Genomic DNA, 24,886 nt, shown 5'->3' with positions numbered 1-24,886 from the left:
TCAAGTCTGGTTGCTGAGAGGAGGAACTTTTTCTAAGCCTTTCTTTGACTGGTTTCCGAGTTAGTCCATCTCTGGCATGGAAAAGCGAGTTTTTTCCTCCCGGAAACTTGGGTTTTTCATCCCATAAACTCGAGAAAATCGACCATAGAACCCACATTATTTCAGACAGTAGCACATCCTATTAGGGTTAGCTACTTGTTTGTCTATCTCTTCATCAGTTGCTACCTATAATTAGTGATAATCATGGGCCAGCTATTTCTGATTGGCTACTGGTGGAGATTGAACTGCTCACTCAGTCTCCAAAAGCTAGATAGGATTAAAATGCCTTGCCTACTCCTTTATAAGGGAATAAAAGACATTAGCTGATTATTATTATGATCATCTATCCTACAGCATTCAACTCTTTCTTCCCTTGAAAGCACTCAACTAATAAATGATTACCTGGATTCTGCCACTGTTAATCAACAGGGGATCTATTTACTTTGGTCACCCATTTACCCATTTTAGTACCCCTTTTTCTCAAGGGTTACTTCACCCATGAACAGCTGTTAACCCTATACAAATCACAGTTCTGTCCAACTTTTGAACACTGTTCACATATCTGAGGTAGTGCTCCTAAAATTACTTAATACAGAAGAGAGTAATTAGGCTGATTAATAACTCATATCTTACCATTTCACTTAATCCACTCTCACACAGGCACACAATTTTCTGCTGCTTGCATCTTCTACAAATACTTCCATAGAAATGTTCATCTGAACTGGCACCAATAATTCCCCCACCCTCTGTTAAATCCATTGAAATGTGTGCAACAGCTAGCTACTACATCCCTGGAACATCTCTCCTCCTCATTTTTCCTTTCTACTGCTGTCTCCATGGAGCACTTTCCCATCCTATGTTTCCCCTGGAATACAATCTACAGCTCTTCAAACTAAATGTGAACAAGTTTCTTGTTACCCATCCACAGTACTAACGTACTTTAGGTTGCTCAGTGTGTATGGGATTATCATAAAATAATTATCAATAAAACACACACACACACACACACAGTACACAAAAAATATGTATCGTGTGTGGTGTAGTGTAGAGTAGATTATCTACCATGGTGAGTCTTTCGGTTTCATGGAGGTGTAGGCCAGTTTTTTGAGGAAAGTGGTATGGAAGTGGATGTACTAAATTCGAATTTCACTCCCACCTATGAAAGGAAAGGTTGTAAATCTATCGAATTCTTAATGAGTGTTCAATTACAGTAGATACTAATATTAATTTTATAGTAAACAGAGATATTTGATAATGTGATAAAGTATGATAAGTGATTTTTTTTCAGAATATAGAGTACAGTTTTATTGAACTGCCTATTTATATGATTATTGGAGTTATAGGTGAGTATTATTCATATTTGTATTTGTCATAACTTGCTTAATAACATGTGAACATGATAATCTGCCCCATTCCTGCATTTCTAGTAATTTTATTCCTATATTATTAGATTATATAGCTACCATTTCTTACATTTCATGAATTATTGTTATCATAACCTATATTTAAAAAAAAAGTTTATATTTTTTTATTTGACTCCCACCCATGAAAGGTTTATTCGTAAACATATAATACATTTGTACTGTGGGCTATGGATTTTTTTTTATTGTAACTGATTTTATATATATATGTATATATATATATTTTTTTTTTTTTTTGCATATAATTTTTTATTTCGTTCAGGAAACCCTGCTCTAGTGGCCAAACATGGAACTTTTTCAAGCCACTTCAGGTCTCCAGTAAGAAGGGTGGTGGTCTCAAACATGCCAATGAAATTGATCTCCTACATAAAGATGAACTGATGTTGAGTTGAGTTGAGATGACAAGACATTGCTTTGTTGTTATCACAAACTTGCTGTATAAGCATCCTTTTACAACATGTAAAGAATGAAGCATGTCCAATGCAAGCATGCAGACAAAATTTTCTGTGTAAGTATACACTAACTACAAATAATTTCCAGACACCCTTGTTATTTGAAGTCATGGAATATTCCAGGTTAGTTAATAACATAAAAACCAGTGTACAGATAGAAGCAGTATTTCATCATATCAGTTGAATACAGGTGGTATGGCAACACAATGTGAACCCAGTGACTTTGAGAGAGATGTCATCTTGGGGCTCACGTTGGTGGCATGTCCATATGTACCATTGCCACTCAACTATAGCATCCAAAATCAACAGTTGGCAATGTGATCAACAAATGGAGATGTTCTAGCATCACTAGTGCAGGAAAACACCCACGCTGAAAATGACTGACAGGGACAGGGGGGGTATTAAAGCGGGTGGCATGCAAAAACCGGCTACAATCTGCACAGACCATCCCTGATGAGTTCCAAGCACCAGTAACACCATGGTGAGCACTAATACTGTATGAAAAGAACCATTTACTAACTATTATAATAATGGAATTAACTCACGTAAATTATTCTTTATTCATAGAATTTTCACCTGAGTATCACAGGCATCATCAGTATAGGTACAAGACTAATTAAACAATAACTGTTATATTCACAAAGCGCCACCTAAGTAGCTAAGGTTAAATTTCCTAAATTTATTTAATTATTATTATTTCTTTATTTATTTTATTTATTTTTAAGAATTTAAATTTAATTATTAAATAATAATTATTTAATTATTAAATAATAATTATTTAATTATTAAATAATAATTATTTAATTATTCAATTATAATTAATTAATTTTTAATATAAATATATATATGTCTATACAATTATATGTTAGGAAAGATTTGCTGCTTTATAAAGTACTATCTCCCACAAGGGAGAAAGATGTAGACCGTTGGATCTGTTTAGGTTAGGGGAGTGAAGTAATGTTTCACATGTTTCTTTGTATAACCGTTCCATTAGGAACTGACGTTTGTGAATGACTTTTGTCTTGTTCCACTTAACTCTATGTCTGGTGTTGATGGCATGTTCTGCAATTCCAGACTGTTTGGGTTCAAGGTATTGGATGTACGACTGGTGTTCTTCTAACCGGACTTGAGCAGATCTTCCTGTTTGTCTGAAATATGATAATCCACACAAGCAGGGAATCTGGTAGACACCTGGATAGCTGAGATGTGGGAGCTTGTCCTTTGGAGACATTAGGAATGTGGAGATTTTTCTGATGGGTCGAAAAGCCACTCAGATATTTAGTGGTTTTAGCACCTTAGCTATGCGTTCACTAACCCCATGTACATAGGGGATAGGTATATGTGTAGGTTCTTCTGTCTGCCAGATTCCCTGCTCGTGTGGATTATCATATTTCGGACAAACAGGAAGATCTGCTTAGGTCCGGTTAGAAGAACACCAGTCGTACATCCAGTACCTTGAACCCGAACAGTCTGGAATTGCAGAACATGCCATCAACACCAGACATAGAGTTAAGTGGAACAAGACAAAAGTCATTCACAAAAGTCAGTTCCTAATGGAACGGCTATACAAAGAAACATGTGAAACATTACTTCACTCCCCCTAACCTAAACAGATCCGATGGTCTACGTCTTTCCCCCTTGTGGGAGATAGTACTTTATAAAGCAGCAAATCTTTCCTAACATATAATTGTATGCACATATATATATATTTATATAAAAAAAAAATAATAAATAAATTATTATAATTGAATAATTAAATAAATTTAGGAAATTTAACCTTAGCTAATTAGGTGGCGCTTTGTGAATATAACAGTTATTGTTTAATTAGCCTTGTACCTGTACCGATGATGCCTGTGATACTCAGGTGAAAATTCTACAAATAAAGAATAATTTACGTGAGTTAATTCCATTATTATAATAGTTAGTAATATGTCTACTCGCGGTATTTCCTTACTGAAACTTGAGAACCATTTACTGGGTTTCCATGGAAGAGCAGCTGCACACAAGCCAAACATCACAGTAATGAACAAGGTGGCTCATCTGGCCTTATGCAAAGAGCATGTGAACTGAACAGTTGACCAGAGGAAAACAGTACACTGGAGTAATGAATCAAGGTTCACCTGTTTCCAGTCTAATGGCAGCCTAGTGAACGCTTGTTACCACAATCTGTTGTACCAGTAAAGTTTGGTGGTGGAGGAGTAAACATTATGGTCTACTGTATGAGGGTCAACATGGCTCTGTGAAGGCTCATCATGCCTTAGTAATTTACTAACTTTTTATAATTGAGTGACAGTGGAGTTGGATAAAGGAAATAGCTACATGATGATGTGGGGGGTGCATTCAGCTGGCTTGGAGTGGGACCACTGGTCGTTGTTCATGGTTCCATGAAGGCAGCTCAGTACCTTCATATTTTGGATAATTGGGTTCTGCCTACACTGTGGAGTTTTTATGGAACAGACCCATGTTACTATGAAGACAATGCCCTATTAAATTAAATCCTATTAATTAAATCGCACATCTGAATATCCTTTGCCTTATCTCTCCTTGCAGGTGCCTTTCATAAAAATAAAAATCACTTTTTGTTTTTGCTTCATATTTATCACTCTTTCTAAACTTTGGAGAAATAAAGAAGAGTGTGCTTAATACCCCCCCCTTCCCCATCAAGAACTTTCATTTTCTTACATGCTGCCACTCCATGCATCGAGGGACTATAAAGTGCATTTTCATATTTTATTAAAAAAGTGATTTAACACAAGAAAATAACCATATACAAAAATAAACATCAACAAAAAATTACTATTTATTAGTAGCTTATTGTAATGCATTTCTGCTATCACATCAATGTTTTTGTCAGTGGAAAAACATGTAAAAAAAGTCATTGTTTGGGAGCTATGGTAAACAGTATGATAACCTGAATGATTACGAACAATGGATTCTCACTTAAAAATTAGCACCCTGTTATTTCTGTTTAAAATTGAAATTATTTCTATTGGCTGCAATTCATCTGCTATCATCAACAGATGAATTGCAGCCAAAAAGAATAGGAGAGTGGCTTTTCATTTGAAGCATTCAGTTCCTCTGAATTGAGTGTGAGATTAAGCCCAGTAAGACAAAATATACAGTCGGTTGTTGCTATAGGCTAGGGAGTACTACAGGTGATCTGGAAGACAAGCATTTCCAAATTAGTACAATGAGCACAGTTGAGTGATTATTGTTAGATCCTGAATGGAGAACTTTACAAGTAAATTCTTTATTCAGGATTTAACATGATAAATATGACTAATTAAGGAGATACCTGCACATCAACTAATAATTATGAAAAATTTCTTTATGTTATGTGATAATGTGTAGTCCATATGTGCCACCATATATTGAAATTTATTCCTGTATAACTGAAATGAGAAGCAGAGAATTTTGTGTCAGAATAGTAAGAATTATGTAAGGGAATTGTTAAGTTATTTGTAAATCCTATTAAGCTGTCTAGTACATTATGAAATTTCCAGAAAGATAATAAGTATTAATCCATAATAATCGTGTATAATCTGTACGAGTCGAGCGCAGCGATGGAGGCCATACCTACACGGAAAGTGACGTCAGAACGACTACCTGGAATAAGGTAACCTAACAGATTAGGGAGATTGTAGGATCATCCAAGGGTCATGAACGATAGGGTTCGTGGGTAAAAAACACATCGAATAGAGGGCACCCGAAAGGGTGAATAAAAGACGATGTGTGCCATGTTACAAGGCTTTTTCTTCTTCAGTTCCTGGAGCCCAGTTTTAGGAGTTTTGTCGGGGGATTCGTGAGAGAGAGAGCGGTGGGTCGACTACAGTGATGTTGGACGACGAGGGCTATTCTTGAGATTTTCAAGCGAAGCTGATTGTGTTACGACGGCCTATGCAGAATCGAGCTTTCGAATAAAGTCCCATCGAAGAGAATGGAGAAAATTTCCTGCAGAGCGTTAGACAGCATGCCACAGTCCGGAAATGATTCAGAGAAAAGCGTAGTGCATCGCCATGTGCAAAGACGGCCATAATTATACAGCAAGGTAATCCAGATCTACATGAGATGGCGGCATGAAATTAGGAAGGATCCAGTAATGTAAAGAATTTCATTCTATGTTAAAAGTCGCTTAGAAGAATAAGAAATTTGTGTATACTGTAAACTAAGGACACTAATAGAGAACTTTTAAGTGAGAATTTGATTGGATTAGTTAAGACCACGTGGAACAAAGAAGAATCGTTGATAGACAGTATTTTGATTGAGAATGGCTAGGCTTGACTAATGGAATTTAGAATTACGATGGTTATTGATAGAGTATTAATGAAAATGTTCAATGCGTGTTCTGTGAATAACTTGTGAAAGGAATTATATCCTAGTAGTGTTATTCTTACACTTAATCTTATCCTTTTGTAATCGAAAGATTTAGCTTACTCAAATTCATTGTTGTGATTTAGTATGAACCTTAACTTAGAGTGAGTTTTGTTCTATTGAGTATTTGAATTTTCTTAACTGTAAATGTTTTATGCTTTTCCAATAAACATGTTTTGTACATTATACCTGAGTTTATGCCTGATTACGAATTCAAACCACCACTTATGAAATAGAACCTTTTGGCAGGAAGGAATTAGATATTATTGCTTAAGTGAGATTCAGGTCACGACTGCTAACTGAATCTGCACAGCATTAGCGTAAGATTAATAATTGTGTGTATCCCTTTAGAATTTAGAATTATTTCCCTGAACAAGAGTCTCTTCTGTTATAGGATATTGGCTGATGCAGCATAAAAATAAATTTTGCCAATATCCAAAAAGGAAATAGTACTGAATTAATATTTTAAGGGCACAACAGTAGATTAGAAAGCAGGCTATTTAGAACAAGGTAAAAACATAGTGAAAACAACGACATAACATTATTATTATAGGGGACTTCAACTATGGAGATATAGACTAGAAGTCCCCCTATAATAATAATCACTTGACTGTGCTCATTGTACTAATTTTGCAATGCGTGTCTTCCAGATCATCCGTGGGAGAGTCCGTAGAAAGGTCACATGGCAGGAAAGAAATAGAATTTATACACCTACTAAGAGATAATTACTTAAGGCAGCATGTAATGGAGGGGACTAGGGGTATGAGAGTATTGGTCCTGGTCATAGGATCAGAAGAGCTGTTCATAACCAAGGTGACCACATTGCCTCCGATTGGTGAAAGTGATCATGCAGATTTGACTTGGGAGATTGTAAAACATGAGGACTACTCTGTCAAGAAGGCTATATGTGGAACTACAAGGCAGGTGATTATGACAGGCTTAGGAAGAAGCTAAAATCTGTACCATGGCAGATTTTAGCTTCTAAAATACTGCATTGTAAGGATGTTAGTAGTACATGGGATATAGTTAAGGATCATCTAGAGAAAGCAGTATTAAATTGTATACCTAAGGTAAGGAAAGTTAATCAGTTAGGAGTTAGATGGATGAGTAATATCATTAAGCATAAACTTCAGAAGGAAAAAAATGCTGTGGAGGGTATACAAAGAGAAATTTGACCAGCAAATTTATGAACAGTACAAGGCTCAGTCAAGAAAGGTGACCAGCATGGCAAGGAAGGCAGAATCAGATTATGAGAAGAATGTAGCCAAGCAGACCAAAGGAAATCCCAAAAAGTTCTTTCATTATGTGGCAAGTAAGAGAAAGAATGACTCTGAAAGGTTAACCTTAATGAGTGATGATGGTCACAAGGTAACAGAAGCAGATAGTCAAGTTACTGAGTGACCAATTTGCAAGGGTATATCATCCTGGTGAGGTTACTGCTTTAACATATGTGACAGACACTGATGTGCTAACAGAAGTGGATGAATTGGAGGTTCGTAGGATATTGCAGTAATGCAAATACAGATATTACATTAGATGACATATTAGCTCAAGTTTTGCGAAAACATGCAAGGGAACTGGCAATGCCTCTGACTCTTTAATAAGGCTCTTTAATTTAAGTCTCTGCTCTGGTAGAGTTCCCATTGAGTGGAAAGAGGGCAAAATAATTCCCATTCAAAAGGGAGGTTCTAAGACTGAAGTAGCAAATTATAGACCAATCAGTATCTCAGTGGTGGTAAAAGTACTAGAAAAATTGGTCAAGAAGAGAATTCAAGAATGGGGATATAAAAATATGATACTCTGTGAGGGTCAACATGGCTCTGTGAAGGGTCGATGAATTTTGCAAAGGCATTTGACAAAACACCATGTGGAACTCTGTTACACAAATTAGATCAAATGGGAATGAATATAACACTGGTTAAGTGGATAAGAAGGTGTCTTCTGGTCAGAATTGAGGCGAAAACAGGTGACTAGTGGTGTGCTGCAAGGTTCAGTGCTGGGATTATTGCTGTTTAATTTGTACATAAATGATATAGGTAATAACCTGAAAGTAAATATTCAGCTGTTTGGTAATGATGCGAAATTAGTAGAGTAATAATTAATTAAGGCAATGTGGAGTGCTTGCAGGATGATTTAAATAAGTTCTCTGTATTAGCAAAAAGATAATGGGTGTCAGTTTAATGTGGAGAAATGTAATGTTATGCATTTTTAGAAAAATAGATTACAAGCTGTATATTGTATTGATGTCACTGTACTCAGGAAATAGATGAAGATACAGATTTAGGGGTGGTGCTAGACAGAGAGTTAAAATTTAGAGAACATATTGCTAAGGTAGCCCATAAGATTACTTGGCTATTGAAGAACACATTAATATATAGAGATAAGAATGTTATTCCTCTTTATAGGCTTTGATATGCTCACATCTGGATTACTGTGCTCAAGTCTGGTTCCCTGGGTTTTTTGGACATGAGGAAGCAGTGCAGAGGATTCAGTGACGAGTAACCAAGATGGTGTAACCACCAGACCTGTTCTAAAAAATTTCCTCTGAATTAATCTTGAACATTCTGCAGCCATTAATTTATATGGCTGCAGAATGTTCCCTATGAAGATAGATTGAAGATGTCTGGATTGCAGAAGTTGGTTGACAGGAGAAAAAGAGGGGATATAATAGAAACATTTAATTTGTTTAAAGGGTTTTTATAGGTTTGATGGAGGAGAAATGTTTCAGCGCTTGGCTAGAGGAAGCCAGAACATGGGATCACACCTGGAAGGTGAATAAAGGTGTGGTTAGTAGGAGTTGTGAGGACTAGATTTTTTGCTTGGAGAGTTGTGAATCAGTGGAATGGGTTGCCAGAGTTAGTTGTGAGTACTTTGTCTTTTAATTGGTTCAAGGTAAGGTATAATAGATTGTGTGGATACATTGCATCTCCTGCGACAAGTCTTCAGACTCCATGGAGGTGCCTGTATAATAATAATAATTAGGATGGATGGATGCAAATAAGTGATGCCCATCAGACAAGTGCATGTGATGATGACCAACAAATGTGGAATCTAGTCTCTCAAGTAACAATATCGAATAAATTAGTCAGTTCAGGAAATAAAGGTAGATGTGGGCCTCAAGTAATGCTATAGTTTCTATATACTAATGCCAGAAGTATCCAGAACAAAGGAGAGGAGTTGTTGGCACTTTATAATCATTAGTGAAACTTAGCTAACAGCAGATAATTCAGTTGCAGGAATAGAATGCAATGAGTTTATTATTTTCAGGGAGGATAGAGAAGATAGGATGGGGAATACTGCTGATGATGATGATGATTATTATTATTATTACGGACGACTCCAAGGAGTCCTTAAACTCATTGAGGGAGGCCCTAAACATCATGTCCATCACAACTATTTGACATTCACACAGTATCTATCATACTTTGCCCTGAACTCATTCACTGGCATAGCACCCATAGCAGATGAATTGCAGCAAAAAAGAATAGGAGATAGACAGGAGGATGGTTATTCTTTTCAAGAAGTCTAATGCAAGATTGAGAGCCAGTATGACAAAATATATGGTTGATTACTGCTAAATTTAGTGCAGAGGAATCCAGGGACCAGTGCTTTATATAGTGGCACAACTACTTCCTTATTCCTACATATTAGAGTACTTCCTATCATAGCACTATGATGGCTTCTTATAAAGGCAGCACTACGATGTGCAGCATTTGCAACTGCCCTGTAGACTTCAGTCTACTATCAACCATCACTCCAAAGTCTTGAATATCATCCACTACCTGCAGTTTAGTATTGTCAGTGTAGTATGCAGCCTTATATTTCTCCACTCCAAAATTCAATACCTTGCATTTATTAATATTAAAACCACAACCGCATTCCTTTGTCGAAGTCAGAAGTATATTCAGATCTTCCTGAAGGGAATTAACATCAGTAGTGCTATTTATAATTCTCCCCAACTTTGCATTGACTGGTGATACAGAGCAATTCAGACTTCCCAAGAATCTAAGTATAGTCTGTCAGATAGCATCATGAAATATGGACTGTTCTGAGTAATGCTGTTTTTTGTAGATCATATGGGGTCACTTTGACGATGTTTAATTGGTATAAATAGTTGGATAGCTTCTTTGAAATTGCACCAAGTGCACCCATAACTATTGGGATGACTTTGGTGAGTTTAAGCCACAGCCAACCAAATTCTATTGCCAGATCTCAATATTTAGTATTTTTTTCCAGTTCTTTGTTGTTAATGTTGTTATCACTGGGTAGTGCAATATCAATAATCCAAACCTGTGATGTCAGGTCTGTTTTGTTCCAAATGCCGATCAGTTTGTATTCTAAAGTCACAGAGAATTTTTGCTGTTTCATTTTTCATTACTATCTCTGTTTTATGCTGCCACCAGTTATCAGAAGTAGGAAAGTGATATTGCATATGTGCTAATGAATTATTTTGGCCACTTGATCATGGCGGTATTTATAATCAGTTTGAGCTGTCTTGCTGCATATACTGATTAGATGTCCTACAGTCTCATCTTTCTGATCGCACAATCAGCATGTGCTGTTATTATTGATGTTCAAAATTTTTGCTTTGACTGCATTAGTTTTTAATGCCTGTACTTGAGCTGCTAGAATAAATCCTTCTGTTTCTTTTTTAATGTATCCGTACTGTGGCCACTGTAACATCTTGTTCATGTCAATTTTTTCTTCAGTATCTTGAAGAAATTGGCCTTGGAAAGGTTTATTTTTTTCAGTACATACACACATATCTGTTATTTTGCTGTTCCTTTTTGTAATGGGATTTGTTTCCTGTTGTTTGTAGAATTATTATTATATTACTACTATTACTACTACTACTACTACTGCTACAAGCAACTTCAAGGAGTCCTTATACTCATCAAGGGAGGCCCTAAAAATCATGTCAAGAATTATCTAACATTTGTGCAGTATCTATCATACTTTGCTTTGAACTCATTCGCAATTTCACAGTAATGGTACCCACAACAAACTCTAGGAGCTTGTCCCGCTCATTCATTACTCTCCAAGCAAAAAACCTAGTTCTAACACCATTGCTGACTATGCTCTTTCTCAGTTTCCATGGATGGCCCCTAGTTTTCTCACCAGCACACCTGTTCTGAAAAATTTCCTCTGAATTAATCTTGTAAAAACTCTTCAGTAATTTGTATGTTGCAGTCATATCGTTTTCTACCTATCAACCAGTTTCTGTAACCCACAAATCTTCAACTTGTTCTTGTAAGGTTCATTCTGTAGACCTGCTACCCTCTTGGTCACATACCTCTGAATCCTCTCCACCTCCTCCTCCTCATCATCACCAAGAAACCCTAGCACCCAGATCTGTGCACAGTAGTCAAGATGGGTCTTATCAATGCTCAAAATAGAGGAACAATAACCTATTTGTCTGTGCTACTCAAAATATTCTTTAGTAACCAAGTGATCTGATGAGCTGGTTTGCTCATCAGATCACTTTTGCAATGTGCCCCCCCCTCAAACTTTAACTCCCTGTGCACTAACACTCTCAAGTCTCTGGCTTCGTCAATTTCCTGGAGTATAGTTTCACCAATGTGGTATACAGCTGGTAATCTTTTAACCTCAAAATGCATAACTTTACACTTTGCCACATTAAACTTACATGCCACATTAAACTAAAATAGACTGCTCTTTTGCTCGGTTTGCAAATCTATCCAAATCATCCTGCAAAATTTTGACATCATCTGTATTGTTCTACCCAACTTTTCATCATCTGCAAATAACTAAACAGGTTTGTCTCAGATCCTTTCCTATATCATTAATAAACAAATTAAACTGTGGTGATCCAAGAACAAAACCCTGGCACGCTACTGGTCATAGACCTTCTTTTGGACTCTAGTTCTGAATAAACTACTCTCTGATATCTCTGCATCAATGACCCTCCCATCAATCTCACCAACCCTATATCCCATGTATTGTAGTTTACTGATTAGAATTCCATGTGGTATCCTGTCAAATGCCTTTGCAAAGTTCAGCAGTATTACTGGAAACCTATTACCTTTATTCAACTCAGCTGTCACTGTGTTATAAAACGTGAACAAGTTACTGAGGCATGACCTACCTTTCACAAAACCATGCTGATCCCTGTATAGTATCCCATTTTCATCTATCCAGTCCTGTATTTTGCTCTTGACCAACTTCTCAAATACTTTGACAACAACTCATATGCTGATTGATTGGTAATTTGCTACACCAGTCTTGGAGCCTCCTTTATGCAATGGAACTATTTTCCCCTCTTTCCACTCCCTGAAGATTAACCCAGAATGTCCCTGTGATATCCACATAATATCTACATGATATATCATTTACAAAGAAGTTAAATGTCAGGTGCTCAAGAACAGAACCCTTTTGCATGCCACTAGTTACCCTTCTTTTTTGAGAACTTCTCCATCATACACAACTTGCTGGTATTGTTCAGAGAGCCAATCTCTGACCTATCTAACCAATACTATCTATTCCCATCCTCTGCAGCTTTTGTTCCAGCTTTTCATGTGGTACTCTATCAAACACTTCTGCAAAGTCTGAGAATATCACTGTGTATGATTCTACTTATCTAACACACTCATAAAATGCAAGTAAATTGCTAAAATAGACTGCTCTTTTCAAATCCATGCTGACCATCATAAAGAATGCTATCCATCAGCCCAATTCTGTATTCTATTCCTAACCTCTCTCTCCACCTCCTTGACCACAACCGCAGTTATATAGACTGGTCAATTTTTGAAAACTTCTGTCCTAGAACCATGCTTGTGAAATGTTACTATTTTGTCTTCTTTCCACTCCTTAGGAACTCTACCGACTGCAAGGCTTTCATTAAACAACCAGGTCAGTCGCATAGCTAACTGTTATGCATATTCCTCAAGAATAAGTTGTGATATGTTATCCATTCCCACAGCCTTTTTAAAATCTAATCCAATCAGCACCTGATACACCTCTGATTCTTTCAATTCCAATTCTCCTAATTGCACTGTATCATTTTCATCAGTATGATATACACTAATAAAGTATTCATTCAATAATTCATATATATCCTTTGCAAGTATTATTTTGCTGCCATGACTATTCACCAATGTCAGTGTCCCATAATTATTCTTTCTCTTGTTTGCCATATAGCTGAAAAATTCCCTTGAGTTAGTGTCTGCCTGACCAGCCAATCTACTTACATACTGGTCCTTTTCTTTCTTTACTATGCTTGTCACCTTCCTAGCCTGCACTTTATACTCTTCGTGGATGTACACTACTTGCTTGATTTTACTGTTCATCTATTTCACTCCTATGCTATTTATTTGCTTCACTCTTGGTGTGTAGTTATACCAGATAATGCCTTGTGAATTTCCATACACTCTCAACATGTTTTCTGCACAGCTCATCTACCCAACATATTGATGTTAACTTGATTACAGAGCTTCCTATAATCACCTGCTTTATACTTCCACATATATCCATTTTTGGCAGGAACCTTTTCTTGTTTTGCCACTTCCCAAACAAGCACCTCTTAATCACTCACACCAACTGGTAGCAGTGTCAACACCACCTAATTAACAACTACATCTTGTGAAAATACCAAATCCAAAACATTAAAGATTCTAGTTTCTGCAGTCACATGCTGCTTAAGATATTATTACCTCAGAAATTCAAGAAACTCACTCTCCTTATTCCCATACACTATCTCCTGCTCCTTCCTGGAAGTGTCTAATTATGAACCACTTTATGTGTAATCAGTAGTTGTTTAGTTGTATCCGTGAGAGTCAACATGGATTTGTGAAGGGGCACTCTTGTTTTAATAATATGCTAGCCTTTTATAATAAAGTTACAAGAGCAGTAGATGAAGGAAAGGCGTATACTGCCATTTTCTTGGATTTAGCAAAGGCATTTGACAGGGTTCCATATGATAAGTTGATATTTAAGTTGCAGCACATGGGTTTGGATGTCAGGTTTGTCAACTGGATTTAGGATTGCCTGTCTGATAGGTATCAGAGAGTTGTGTATGGTGGAGCAGTTTATATAACAGGACTACCACATCTGCACTATTACTTATAAGGATTATAAGTAATAGTGCAGATGTGGTAGTCCTGTAGGAGGATTTGAATAAGCTAGACATATGGGCAAATGAATGGGGGTGTCATTTAATGCAGCAAAATGTAAGATCCTGAGGTTTGGGGCACATTGATGGGATGCTACATACTCTATTGGAAGAGCTATACTGGAGGAAGTAGGGGAGACAAGAGATCTGGGGTTGATGATTGATAGAAACCTGAAATTCAGGAGACATATTGCAAAGGTGGTGAAGGTAACACAGAGGATTGCTGCAATAATGAGAAGGTTGCTGATCTGCAGAGGGAAAAGTGTTATCATTTCGTTGTATAAGACCCTGATCAGGCCACACTTAGATTATTGTTCTCAGATTTGGTCCCAGGATTTGAAGGGAATAAATTAACTGTGGAAAGGGTACAAAGATGGTTTCAGGATGGTACTATGTTAGTTATGAGGATTGACTGAGAGAATGTGGACTGCAGAATTTGGTGGATAGAAGAAGGAGAGGTGATATGATTGGAACTTTTAAACTGTTGAAAGGTCATTACAAGGTTGAAACTGGGGAGTGCTTTTGCTTGGTTGAACAGCGGGAAGGAATGATGACAAGGGGTCATCCCTGGAAGTTACGAATGGAAACTTTGAGCAAGAAGGTGAGGAGTGGTTTCTTTGCATGGAGGGTGGTTGAACCATGGGGTGCATTGCCTGATAGAGTGGTGAGAGCAAGAACGGTCAATGAGTTTAAGGAGTGGTATGATAGACTTTGTGTTTCCTAGAAGGCCCTCCTGCGATGAGTCTTGATAGACTTTGTGTTTCCTAGGAGGGACCTCCCTCATTGAGTCTTTTGATTCCATGGAGGCCTAAATAATAATAATAATAATAATAATTCCTGTAATTATAGTCACCCATCAAGATTACCTTCTTATTTTATACCCAATGAATTTGAATAAACATTTCACAATCAGTTTGTCTACATGCCCTGGTCTATATACTAGCCTGTTAATTTCAGCTTCACACCACACAGATTCAAAATCTGTGCGTGCATTATCAACTTCACACTTTGTGGACACAATTCCTCTGCAATCATTGACAGCATTCCCTTCTCTTTTAACATTTCTATCATTCTGGAAAATTATGTCTCCTTTGATTTCTATTCATGACATCAACATCCTCAAACAACCGTTTTACTTCTTCCAATTATCTTTGGGCATACTGACTCAATCAATGTAGCAAACTCAGCTCTCTTGTTTCAAATACCCCTGACATTTGTATACAAACAAAACAATCCTTATATCTTTGAGGCCAGTTGAAAGTAATAACAGGTTAGTATATCTGATAGGAAGCTCTGTAGTAAGTTAGCATCAATATGTTGGGTAGATGAGCTGAGCATAAAAGATGTTGATGATGCATTGGAACTCACAAGACAGTATCTGACAAAGGTAATAACTTGGTATAACTGCATACCAAGGGTTAGGCGAGTAGGAGTGAAATGGTTGAAACTAGAAGTCGTGACTCCCTCGGCAAGTGCAAATTTTAAAATTGAGTCACAATACCATATCGCCTCTTTTTTTCTTAGATATTAACTGCCTTACCGTGTTGTTATTAATATTTTGATTACCAAGTTCAGTACTTTCCTCTCTGATCTTGTTCTATTCTTTTTTCTTATCCTGAATAAGTTTAGTCGAACATTTTTCCACCTTTTCCAATTCCCTGTTCGATTTTCTAATAATTTGTTTTAATCGAAATATTTCTAGTATCAACTTATCCTCAGATAAATTATCATCATCATCATCACTGCAGCAGTGCTTTTCATCAAGACAATTGCTCTCCTTGATAGCCACAACTTCAGCTTTAAACACTTGTTACAAACAAGTTTTCAGCACCATTTTTAAGAGAAATAAAATTATTATTATTATTATTATTCAGGCCTCCATGGAGTCAAAAGACTCATTGAGGGAGGTCCCTCCTAGGAAACCCAAAGTCTATCGTATCACTCCTTAAACTCATTGACCATTCTCGCTCTCAACACTCTATCAGGCAATACATTCCACGGTTCAACCACCCTCCATGCAAAGAAACCACTCCTCACCCTCTTGCTTATAGTTTCCTTTCTAAACTTCCAGAGATGGCCCGTTGTCATCACTCCCTCCCACTGTTCAACCAAACAAAAGAACTCCTTAGTGTACACCCTGTAACTGCCTCTCAGTAGTTTAAAAGTCTTGATCATATCACCTCTCCTCCTTCTATCTGCCAAAGTCTGCAGTCCACATTCCCTCAGCCAATCCTCGTAACTAACATTCTATAGTCCTGAAACCATCTTTGTTATCTGCCTTTGTACGCTTTCCACAGTTAATTTATCTCCTTCAAATCCTGGGGACCAAATCTGAGAACAATAGTCTAAGTGTGGTCTGATCAGAGTCTTATACAATGGAATGATAACTCTTTTATCTCTGCAGGTCAGCTTCCTTCTCGTTATTGCAGCAGTCCTCTGTGTTACCTTCACCATCTTTGCAATATGTTCCCTGAATTTCAGGTTTTTATCAATCATCAACTCCAGATCTCTTGTCTCCCCTACTTCCTCCAGTATAGCTCCTCCAATAGAGTATGAAGTGTCCCATTGATGTGCCACAAGCCTGAAGACCTTACATTTTGCTGCATTAAACTGGTACCCCCATTCATTTGCCCATCTGTCTAGCATATTCAAATTCTCTTGCAAGGCTAACACATCTGCACTAAAAACTAACAATGTTTCTGCAGTTTTGTTATAAAATGCTGTAGGACAATAATTACACTAAAAACTACAATAATATACTAAAAATACACAATTAAATCTAAGAAAGCTTAATAAGTCAACAAAAATCACAAATCTTTCAGGAGCTCTCTAACAGCACGTCTTTTCACCTGATAGCCTTTACACCAACCCCTAATAGTAATAATAATAATTTCTAATTGTATCACACATAATGATCCACAATACATGAATTGAAGTATCTGTAATTTATCCATATTAATTATATATTTTTCAACTGTGAATTTATGATACTTATACAGAAATGAATCTACAAAACATTTTTGTTTTGCTTAAATATAAAGAGCTAACAGGCTTCATTTCGGCGATATAAACACAATTTAAATTAAGGGGATATTAAATCCCACATTGTTTTAAAACTGAATAAGAAACTCAGAGTGTTTCATGCCGAATATAGTAAACTATAAAAATATCGGTGAATACTAGCGTGAGCCAATGCAAGTAGTCCTGGTACGTAGTACAATACCGGGCAACTCGTTGCAAAGGTGAGTAAAGTTCTGATCGCTATTCTTTGGTATTTTCCATAATGTAAAAACACACTTCCTAGGAAATGTATGCTGTTATTACATTATGGTAGGAGGTCACCAGCCAGACAGGTTTCAGCCTTTTTTGAGGCTTCATCAGTGAGTAGCTAGACCAAATTAATACCAAAGGGTATAGCGAAAAGAACTAACTTATATACTCTGCTATACGAGCTGTCCAAAAGGTACATCTATTAAGTTGCTTAAATATAAAGAGCCAACAGGCTTCATTTCAGCGATATAAACACTATTTAAATTAAGGGGATATTAAATCCCACTTTGTTTTAAAACCGAATAAGAAACTCAGAGAGTTTCATGCCGAATATAGTAAACTATAAAAATATCGGCGAATACTATACGTAGTACAATACCGGGCAACTCGTTGCAAAGGTGAGTAAAGTTCGGATCGCTATTCTTTGGTATTTTCCATAATGTAAAAACACACTTCCTAGGAAATGTATGCTGTTATTACATTATAGTAGGAGTATATAACTTAATGGATGCACCTTTTGGATAGCTCATATAGCAGAGTATATAAGTTCTTTTCGCTATTAATTTGGTCTAGCTACTCACTGATGAACCCTCAAAAAAGGCTGAAACCAGTCTGGGTTGTGACTTCCTACAATAACAACAGCATACATTTCGTAGGAAGTGTGTTTTTACATTATGGAAAATACCAAAGAATAGCAATCAGAACTTTACTCACCTTTGCAACGAGTTGCCCAGTATTGTACTACGTACTAGGACTACTTGCATTGGCTCACGCTAGTATTCGCCGATATTTTTATAGTTTACTATATTCAGCATGAAGCTCTCTGAGCTTCTTATTCGGTTTTAAAACAATGTGGGATTTAATATCCCCTTAATTTAAATAGTGTTTATATCACCGAAATGAAGCCTGTTGGCTCTTTATGTTTAAGCAACTTAATGGATGCACCTTTTGCACAGCTCATATAGCAGAGTATATAAGTTCTTTTCGCTATACCCTTTGGTATTAATTTGTTCTAGCTACTCACTGATGAAGCCTCAAAAAAGGCTGAAACCGGTCTGGGTGGTGACCTCCTACCATAATGTAATAACACCGAAATGAAGCCTGTTGGCTCTTTATGTTTAAGCAACTTAATGGATGCACCTTTTGCACAGCTCATATAGAAGAGTATATAAGTTCTTTTCGCTATACCCTTTGGTATTAATTTGTTCTAGCTACTCACTGATGAAGCCTCAAAAAAGGCTGAAACCGGTCTGGGTGGTGACCTCCTACCATAATGTAATAACAGCATACATTTCCTAGGAAGTGTGTTTTTACATTATGGAAAATACCAAAGAATAGTGATCAGAACTTTATTCACCTTTGCAACGAGTTGCCCGGTATTGTACTACATACTAGGACTGCTTGCATTGGCTCACGCTAGTATTCGCCGATATTTTTATAGTTTACTATATTCGGCATGAAACTCTCTGAGTTTCTTATTTGGTTTTAAAACAATGTGGGATTTAATATCCCCTTAATTTAAATAATTTTTGTTTTGTTTTGTTTTTTAAATGGTAGTAGATAAAATTGTTTTGAATTATTTGCTTACATGTTTTCAATCTTGCAAAATAGGAGGACTTCTAGGTGCCCTCTTCAACAATATAAATGGTAAACTGACAGTCTTCAGAATCAGGTAAATCTGTTAAACTTGCATCAAACGTTTAGTTTATTGGTTCATTTTTTTATAATAAAGTCTAGAAGGAGAATCTGAGGATGCATATCAGAAGGTTATTTACAAGAATAGAAATCAGTAATACCCAAGTTCAGAAAGTGGTTGAGGTTTCTACTCAGGTATCATAGTAATAAATTGAAATTGAGGAACAAAGCGACCAACTTTTTTTATGCATATTTTTAATAGCAGCTTCACACACAAAAGGGTGTAGATTTTATAACATGTGAAACTATACGTATTTCAACGAGAAAGTAAAAATCTGCTGATGTGTTTCTTCAACAGCTGGAAGTTTCTGTCTTTTGTGGAAGCTGTTGGAAGATGTTATAAAGAACAGAAGTGGATATAAAAGGAGGAAGAGAAGTTCATTTGGTAGATATGAAGCTAGATAGCAAATAAATGTTGATTTGCAGATGCTTATGTTCTTATAATCTTAAAAGAAGGAAATAATGATGATCAATTTAGATCATTAGGACATTATTAATAAAAATACCCATAGAAGAAGCATAAGGCAGAAACAGTGTAAATGAGGCAATGATTGGAGAGACTGTGATAGAAAGTTCATCTGATCCCTTAACCAGATTACCCTCTTCTAGAGGGCATCAAACTTTTTTGAAAAGGCTTTCTGCATGACCCCTGAATGGGTGAGCAATATTCCAAGGTTGGCCAAATGATATTTATGTAGCAAGTTGTACTGATGAAGAGTAGTGTTTTCTCCAACATTTAGTTTTCTGGAGCTTGAAAAGGCTATGGATAAATATATTTGTGCCAGTAAATCCCAAAAATGTATATGCTCGAGAAATCTGAACTTCTTTGATAATACTATAATGTGGAGATTTCACTTCCTTTTTCTTTATCAAAGATAAAGAAAAAGGAAGTGAAATTTGTCTTGTAGTAAATAACAGGACTACATTAGTAGAACACTGAATTTCACAAAAGTTTTCGTGATTGTACTGAAAAATGATAAGGAGATAAAGACATTGGTCACAGAATATCCTGCAGCTTTGAATGATTATGCACTGCAAGGCTGAAGAAGAAGAAGAATGGTTATTACTGTCATTAGCATCTATAGATAGGATGTAGATGTGGTTATTAAAGGATCATTTATATGAGAGAAGAACATGAAGAAAGTATGAATATCAATGAGCATTGATATCCATACATTGGCATTGTGGAAATTTGAGGAGGGATGCCATTAATCTTTTAATTGGATGTCACCAATAACCCTCTTCCTTATATATACACTATGTTCACAAAAGTATTTCAACACCTTATGTGCCATGCAAATTTCAGATCCTTCCACATGCAGATATTCAGGGAGCATCTGCATAAGTCTGGTAATAAAAGGTGGAATGTGCTGCATGTTTTGCACTGTACTCGATGTCAGGATGCCACGTTCAGCTGAACCGACAGACTTCTGACATTGGATGGTAGTTGGGTGTCACATCAGTGGTCTTTCTGTCTGTGACATTGTTACCCATCTCAGTATACCAAAATCCACCTTTGATTATTGTGGATTTTGGTATAACCTAAACACCTAACACCAAAACCATTCGTAGATGGAAAGTTGATGGTGCTACCACATCAGGGAAATTCCCTAGGGCCACCGACACTCACTGACCGAGATCAATTCGATTTTTGAACATTTTGCATGTTATGAGTGGCAAACTTTCCAGTCAACCTGGAAAATGCTGCAGAGAGTTGTATGGCTTAGGACGACAGAGCTGCTGCAAACAAGCCACACATCCCTCTCCCCCAATGCCAAACAACTTTTGGATTGGTGTCTTTTACACCATTCCTGGACCATAGATGATTGGAAAAGATTTCTGTGGAGTGATAAATTTTGCTTCCAAATATTTCACTCTGATGGTCGTGTTTAGATCTGGAGATTACCAGATCCAAACACAAGTAATTGTAGTAGTACTGCCAAAAAGCGGTTCTGATAGTACTACTACATCATTCCAACTATAAAGTTTGGTGTCGGCTTGGTAATGATATAGAGGTGTTTCAGTCGGATTGTGCTTGGTCCATTGGTGGACGTTCCCAAAACCATATTTGATGGCTCACTGTGGTCCAAGACTGTTTCCACAAAACAACACTGAAGTGTTGGACTGGCTGGCTCAGAGTTCAGACCTCAATCCCATCGAACATCTTTGGGATGAATTAGAATGCTGAATTTACTCCAGACCACAGTGGCTATCATCATCAGCAATTGTGGTAGCTTTGTGTGAGAAATGGAAGACTCTTCCTGTTGCAACGTATCAGAAATTGGTTGAAGTCATGCTCCGAAGAGTAGTCCCTGTCATTCAGGTCAGAGGTTGATCACTCAGTACTAGAAATGTAATTAAAACACATTTTTTGACCACAGCTAGATGGTTAAAACAAATATTTTTGTCAGCATAGTATATATAAACAACCTTTGGTTGTTTATATATACTATGATTTCTGAGTGTTGTTATCACCATATTCATAGTTATGTTGATAACAGCACTCAGAATTCCTTCACTTATATGACAAATCTTTCAGTGCATAAACATCTTAAGCTTCAAGGTCATTTATTGGTAATGCCATAAACACTTTAATAAATTTAGTTTAATCCTTTATCCCAGTGAGAGCAAACAAAGTTTGCGCCTGAAAATATCTTCAGGACTGAATATAGTGTTGTACTATCTTACCTGGGTAAGTAGTGCAACACTAAGGCAACTCATAGCAAAGATGGAGCAAGCTATATTATATACTATATATTGAAAAATAAACTTTCAACCATAAACACTTATCTCTATTCTATTCTTTAGTGCATTAATTACAACTTTGTCCTTATCCCTCCCGCTGAACAGACCTTAGTTCTGTTTTCTTTACTTCTAATAGCATTGAGATTAACAGTCAAGATTAAATCTTCTTCTTAGGCTGACTGGTACAAATACATCACTTCTGTAGCATCCTCAGCTTCCAGAAATTTACTATTCTTCTTCATTGAAGATGTGACTATTTATCTGTCCAGTCACTAATGCTGATATAAATCCCAGATCTTGTATACCAACCTTGGAATACCGCTCTTACATTTTTGGTGACACCTGAGACCCAGCTAAAAATTCTTAATGGTGTTCAGAAGAGAACAGATCAACTAATTGATTATCCTCTCTCAAGCTATCTCACAGACAGTTTCCACATTTTGCCTCTTCTCCAGGTATTTCCATGGGTACTGTTGAGCATAAATGACATCCATCATTTCTCCCCCTTTCTGCTAAACCTGCAGAAACATGAGCAACAGCTACCAAACATCCTTTTATAGTTAAAACTGTGATTCACGAAACCTACTACTCCTGTTCATCTTTCATTTCATTTGTTTCAGTTCAGTTCTGTGGAACAGCTTTCCTCATGAAGCATTCCCCAAAAATACATATTCAACTTTTCAAAAATAAAATCAACAGATTAGTTTTCTGTTGACACACAGCCTGCACACAGCATTAATTTTCTATAGAATTTCTTCGCTGCATGTGTCGAGTTGATATAAAAAATAAAAGAATAACAAAAAAAACTACAAGAGAGGAAGCTAGCAAACAAATTATGAAGGATACAAAGCAGATCATAATATAGATAAGCAGACACCTGTGTACATACTATGTGACCTGATTGAAGGCTTTTGACATGTCAAGATCAGTCATGAGTTTTATTATTATTATTATTATTTGACACTTCCAGGGAGTGCAAGGGTCCACGCGGTTAGCCTAGTGGCTTTGCGCTTCGCAACCATATGCCTGGGGAAGGAGTGTCCTAGGTTCGATTCTCGTCGGAGACGTGAGGAGCTGAAGTATCTTCCTCAGCCATAGCCAAGTTAGCTGGTCTTGGGTGCGGGCAGTAGGGTTTTTTTCCGCCAGTTTATCTGGTGTTTTTCATCCCGCAAGCAGCCAAACCGGCCCCGTGAACACACAGGGATACAGCCAAGAATACCTTGAGGCATAGGAGTGACCATTCTATCCTTGTATTTCGGTTATGAAATCCAAGCATGCTTGGAAGGTTGTGGGCCTTAAAGGCCTGTTAAAGCCATTGGGATAGATAGGGAGTCCAAGGACTCATTGAGGGAGGGTACCTGCCCTACAACTCCGTCTCCACTATTCAATCACCAACTGAGTGCAACTACACAACGGTATCTACCGCTGACCACCACTGGTATTTCCACAGACAATCACAAACATCCATGCCCATGGTGGGATTCAAACCTGTAGCTTTTTAGGTGGAGAGTAGATACACTATCCACTCATGAAGGGATTAATGAGATTCCCACTGTCCCTATCTACTATCTAGCGAAACCACAGCCAAGGGAACGGGCTTAGCAGAATCAGCAGGGAAAGAAGACCCTGTTAAGCTTGACTCTAGAGTGACTCTGTGAAGAGACATATGAGAGGTGTAACGTTATACGGGACATCACCCTGTGGCCGCCAGTGAAATACCAACCATGATTTTTTCTCCAAATCTTTTCATGTGTAAATGGGGGATGGTAATGGTTATGAGATCAGTTGAGAGTAGCAGAATCGATATTGCTGGTTACTAATTAACTTATGAGCTTTTTGAAAGAACTGAAGCGAAAGAAGCTGTGGGATGATAGTTTGATGGTAGAATTTATTACCGTGTTTTTTTTTTTTTTTTAATGAGCACAATAGTGGCTTGCTTCCATGCTGCAAGGTGGTTGCTAGATGAACAGGAAAGATGGTATGAAATGGGTGTTAAATTTAGAGTGCAATTTTTCACAGTTGAAGTGATACTAGTTATACTAGTTCAGGTTGCTTCAGATTTCTTTCTGTTGACAGACTAGTGGAGGATGCATGGAGTGAGCTGCTCTTGATATTATGGGAAGAAATTTATAGTGATCATCTTGGAAGGAGATGGAAGTGAAGCATGATGCCAGGAGGTCCACCTGTTGTTTAGGCAATATTATTCAGTGATGGTACTATACCGGATCCTACTTCTCACACAATGGTGGTTTGGAGCTTAGGACATAAGTTGCATCTGATGCCCCTGGCAAAGGAGTGGAAAGCTGTTTGAACAGGAGGCAAGTTTTATGCATTTGTTCCTTTCAGAATTTTTTTATATTTTTTTTAGCTGTTTCAAGCTGCAATGTATGTTGAGTGTGAAGCTAGAATTTTGATCCTGAGCCATCTGTCTTGAATCTTTCTTGTACAACCTTCTCACACTTGTTAGTGAATCAAGGGGTTTTTAATGGAAAGGATTTTGAGTGGAACAGCACATGACAGATTTTTCCTGTTAAAATTACAGTCAAATTTTGTAATAACGAGCACAAAAATAACAAGATCATGGCTGTGTTGAGCAAAAAGCCATAATGATTTTAATTTATGCACATTCCCATACAGTTGCTTACTTTTATAATGAACATGCTACACAAATATACTATACAAATTTTGGTAATTATGTAAACATTCTTAATTGTTTAAATGATCAATGAATTGAATGCAGAAAGTAAAAAGAAAGGCCTAAATAT

The 24,886-nt window shown here is 37.0% G+C and overlaps 1 protein-coding gene across 1 annotated transcript in view; it reads left to right on the top strand.

The window, feature by feature from the left end:
- The window catches only part of LOC150108970 (H(+)/Cl(-) exchange transporter 7-like), a 501,264-nt gene that overhangs the window by 187,801 nt on the left and 288,577 nt on the right, over positions 1-24,886 (top strand). The window contains exons 9-10 of the mRNA XM_090401344.1: positions 1,328-1,382; positions 19,293-19,353. Coding sequence (XP_090257470.1) covers positions 1,328-1,382; positions 19,293-19,353 — 116 coding nt within the window. The remainder of the gene's footprint in view (positions 1-1,327; positions 1,383-19,292; positions 19,354-24,886) is intronic.

This window comes from Typopeltis vanoorti, chromosome 2, assembly GCF_054136105.1.
Source record: "Typopeltis vanoorti isolate ZY-2024b chromosome 2, IOZ_Tvanoo_1.0, whole genome shotgun sequence".
In the NCBI taxonomy this organism is placed as follows: Eukaryota; Metazoa; Arthropoda; class Arachnida; order Uropygi; family Thelyphonidae; genus Typopeltis; species Typopeltis vanoorti.
The sequence above is the reverse complement of the archived record's forward strand: the minus strand, read 5'-3'. Positions and strand labels throughout refer to the sequence as shown.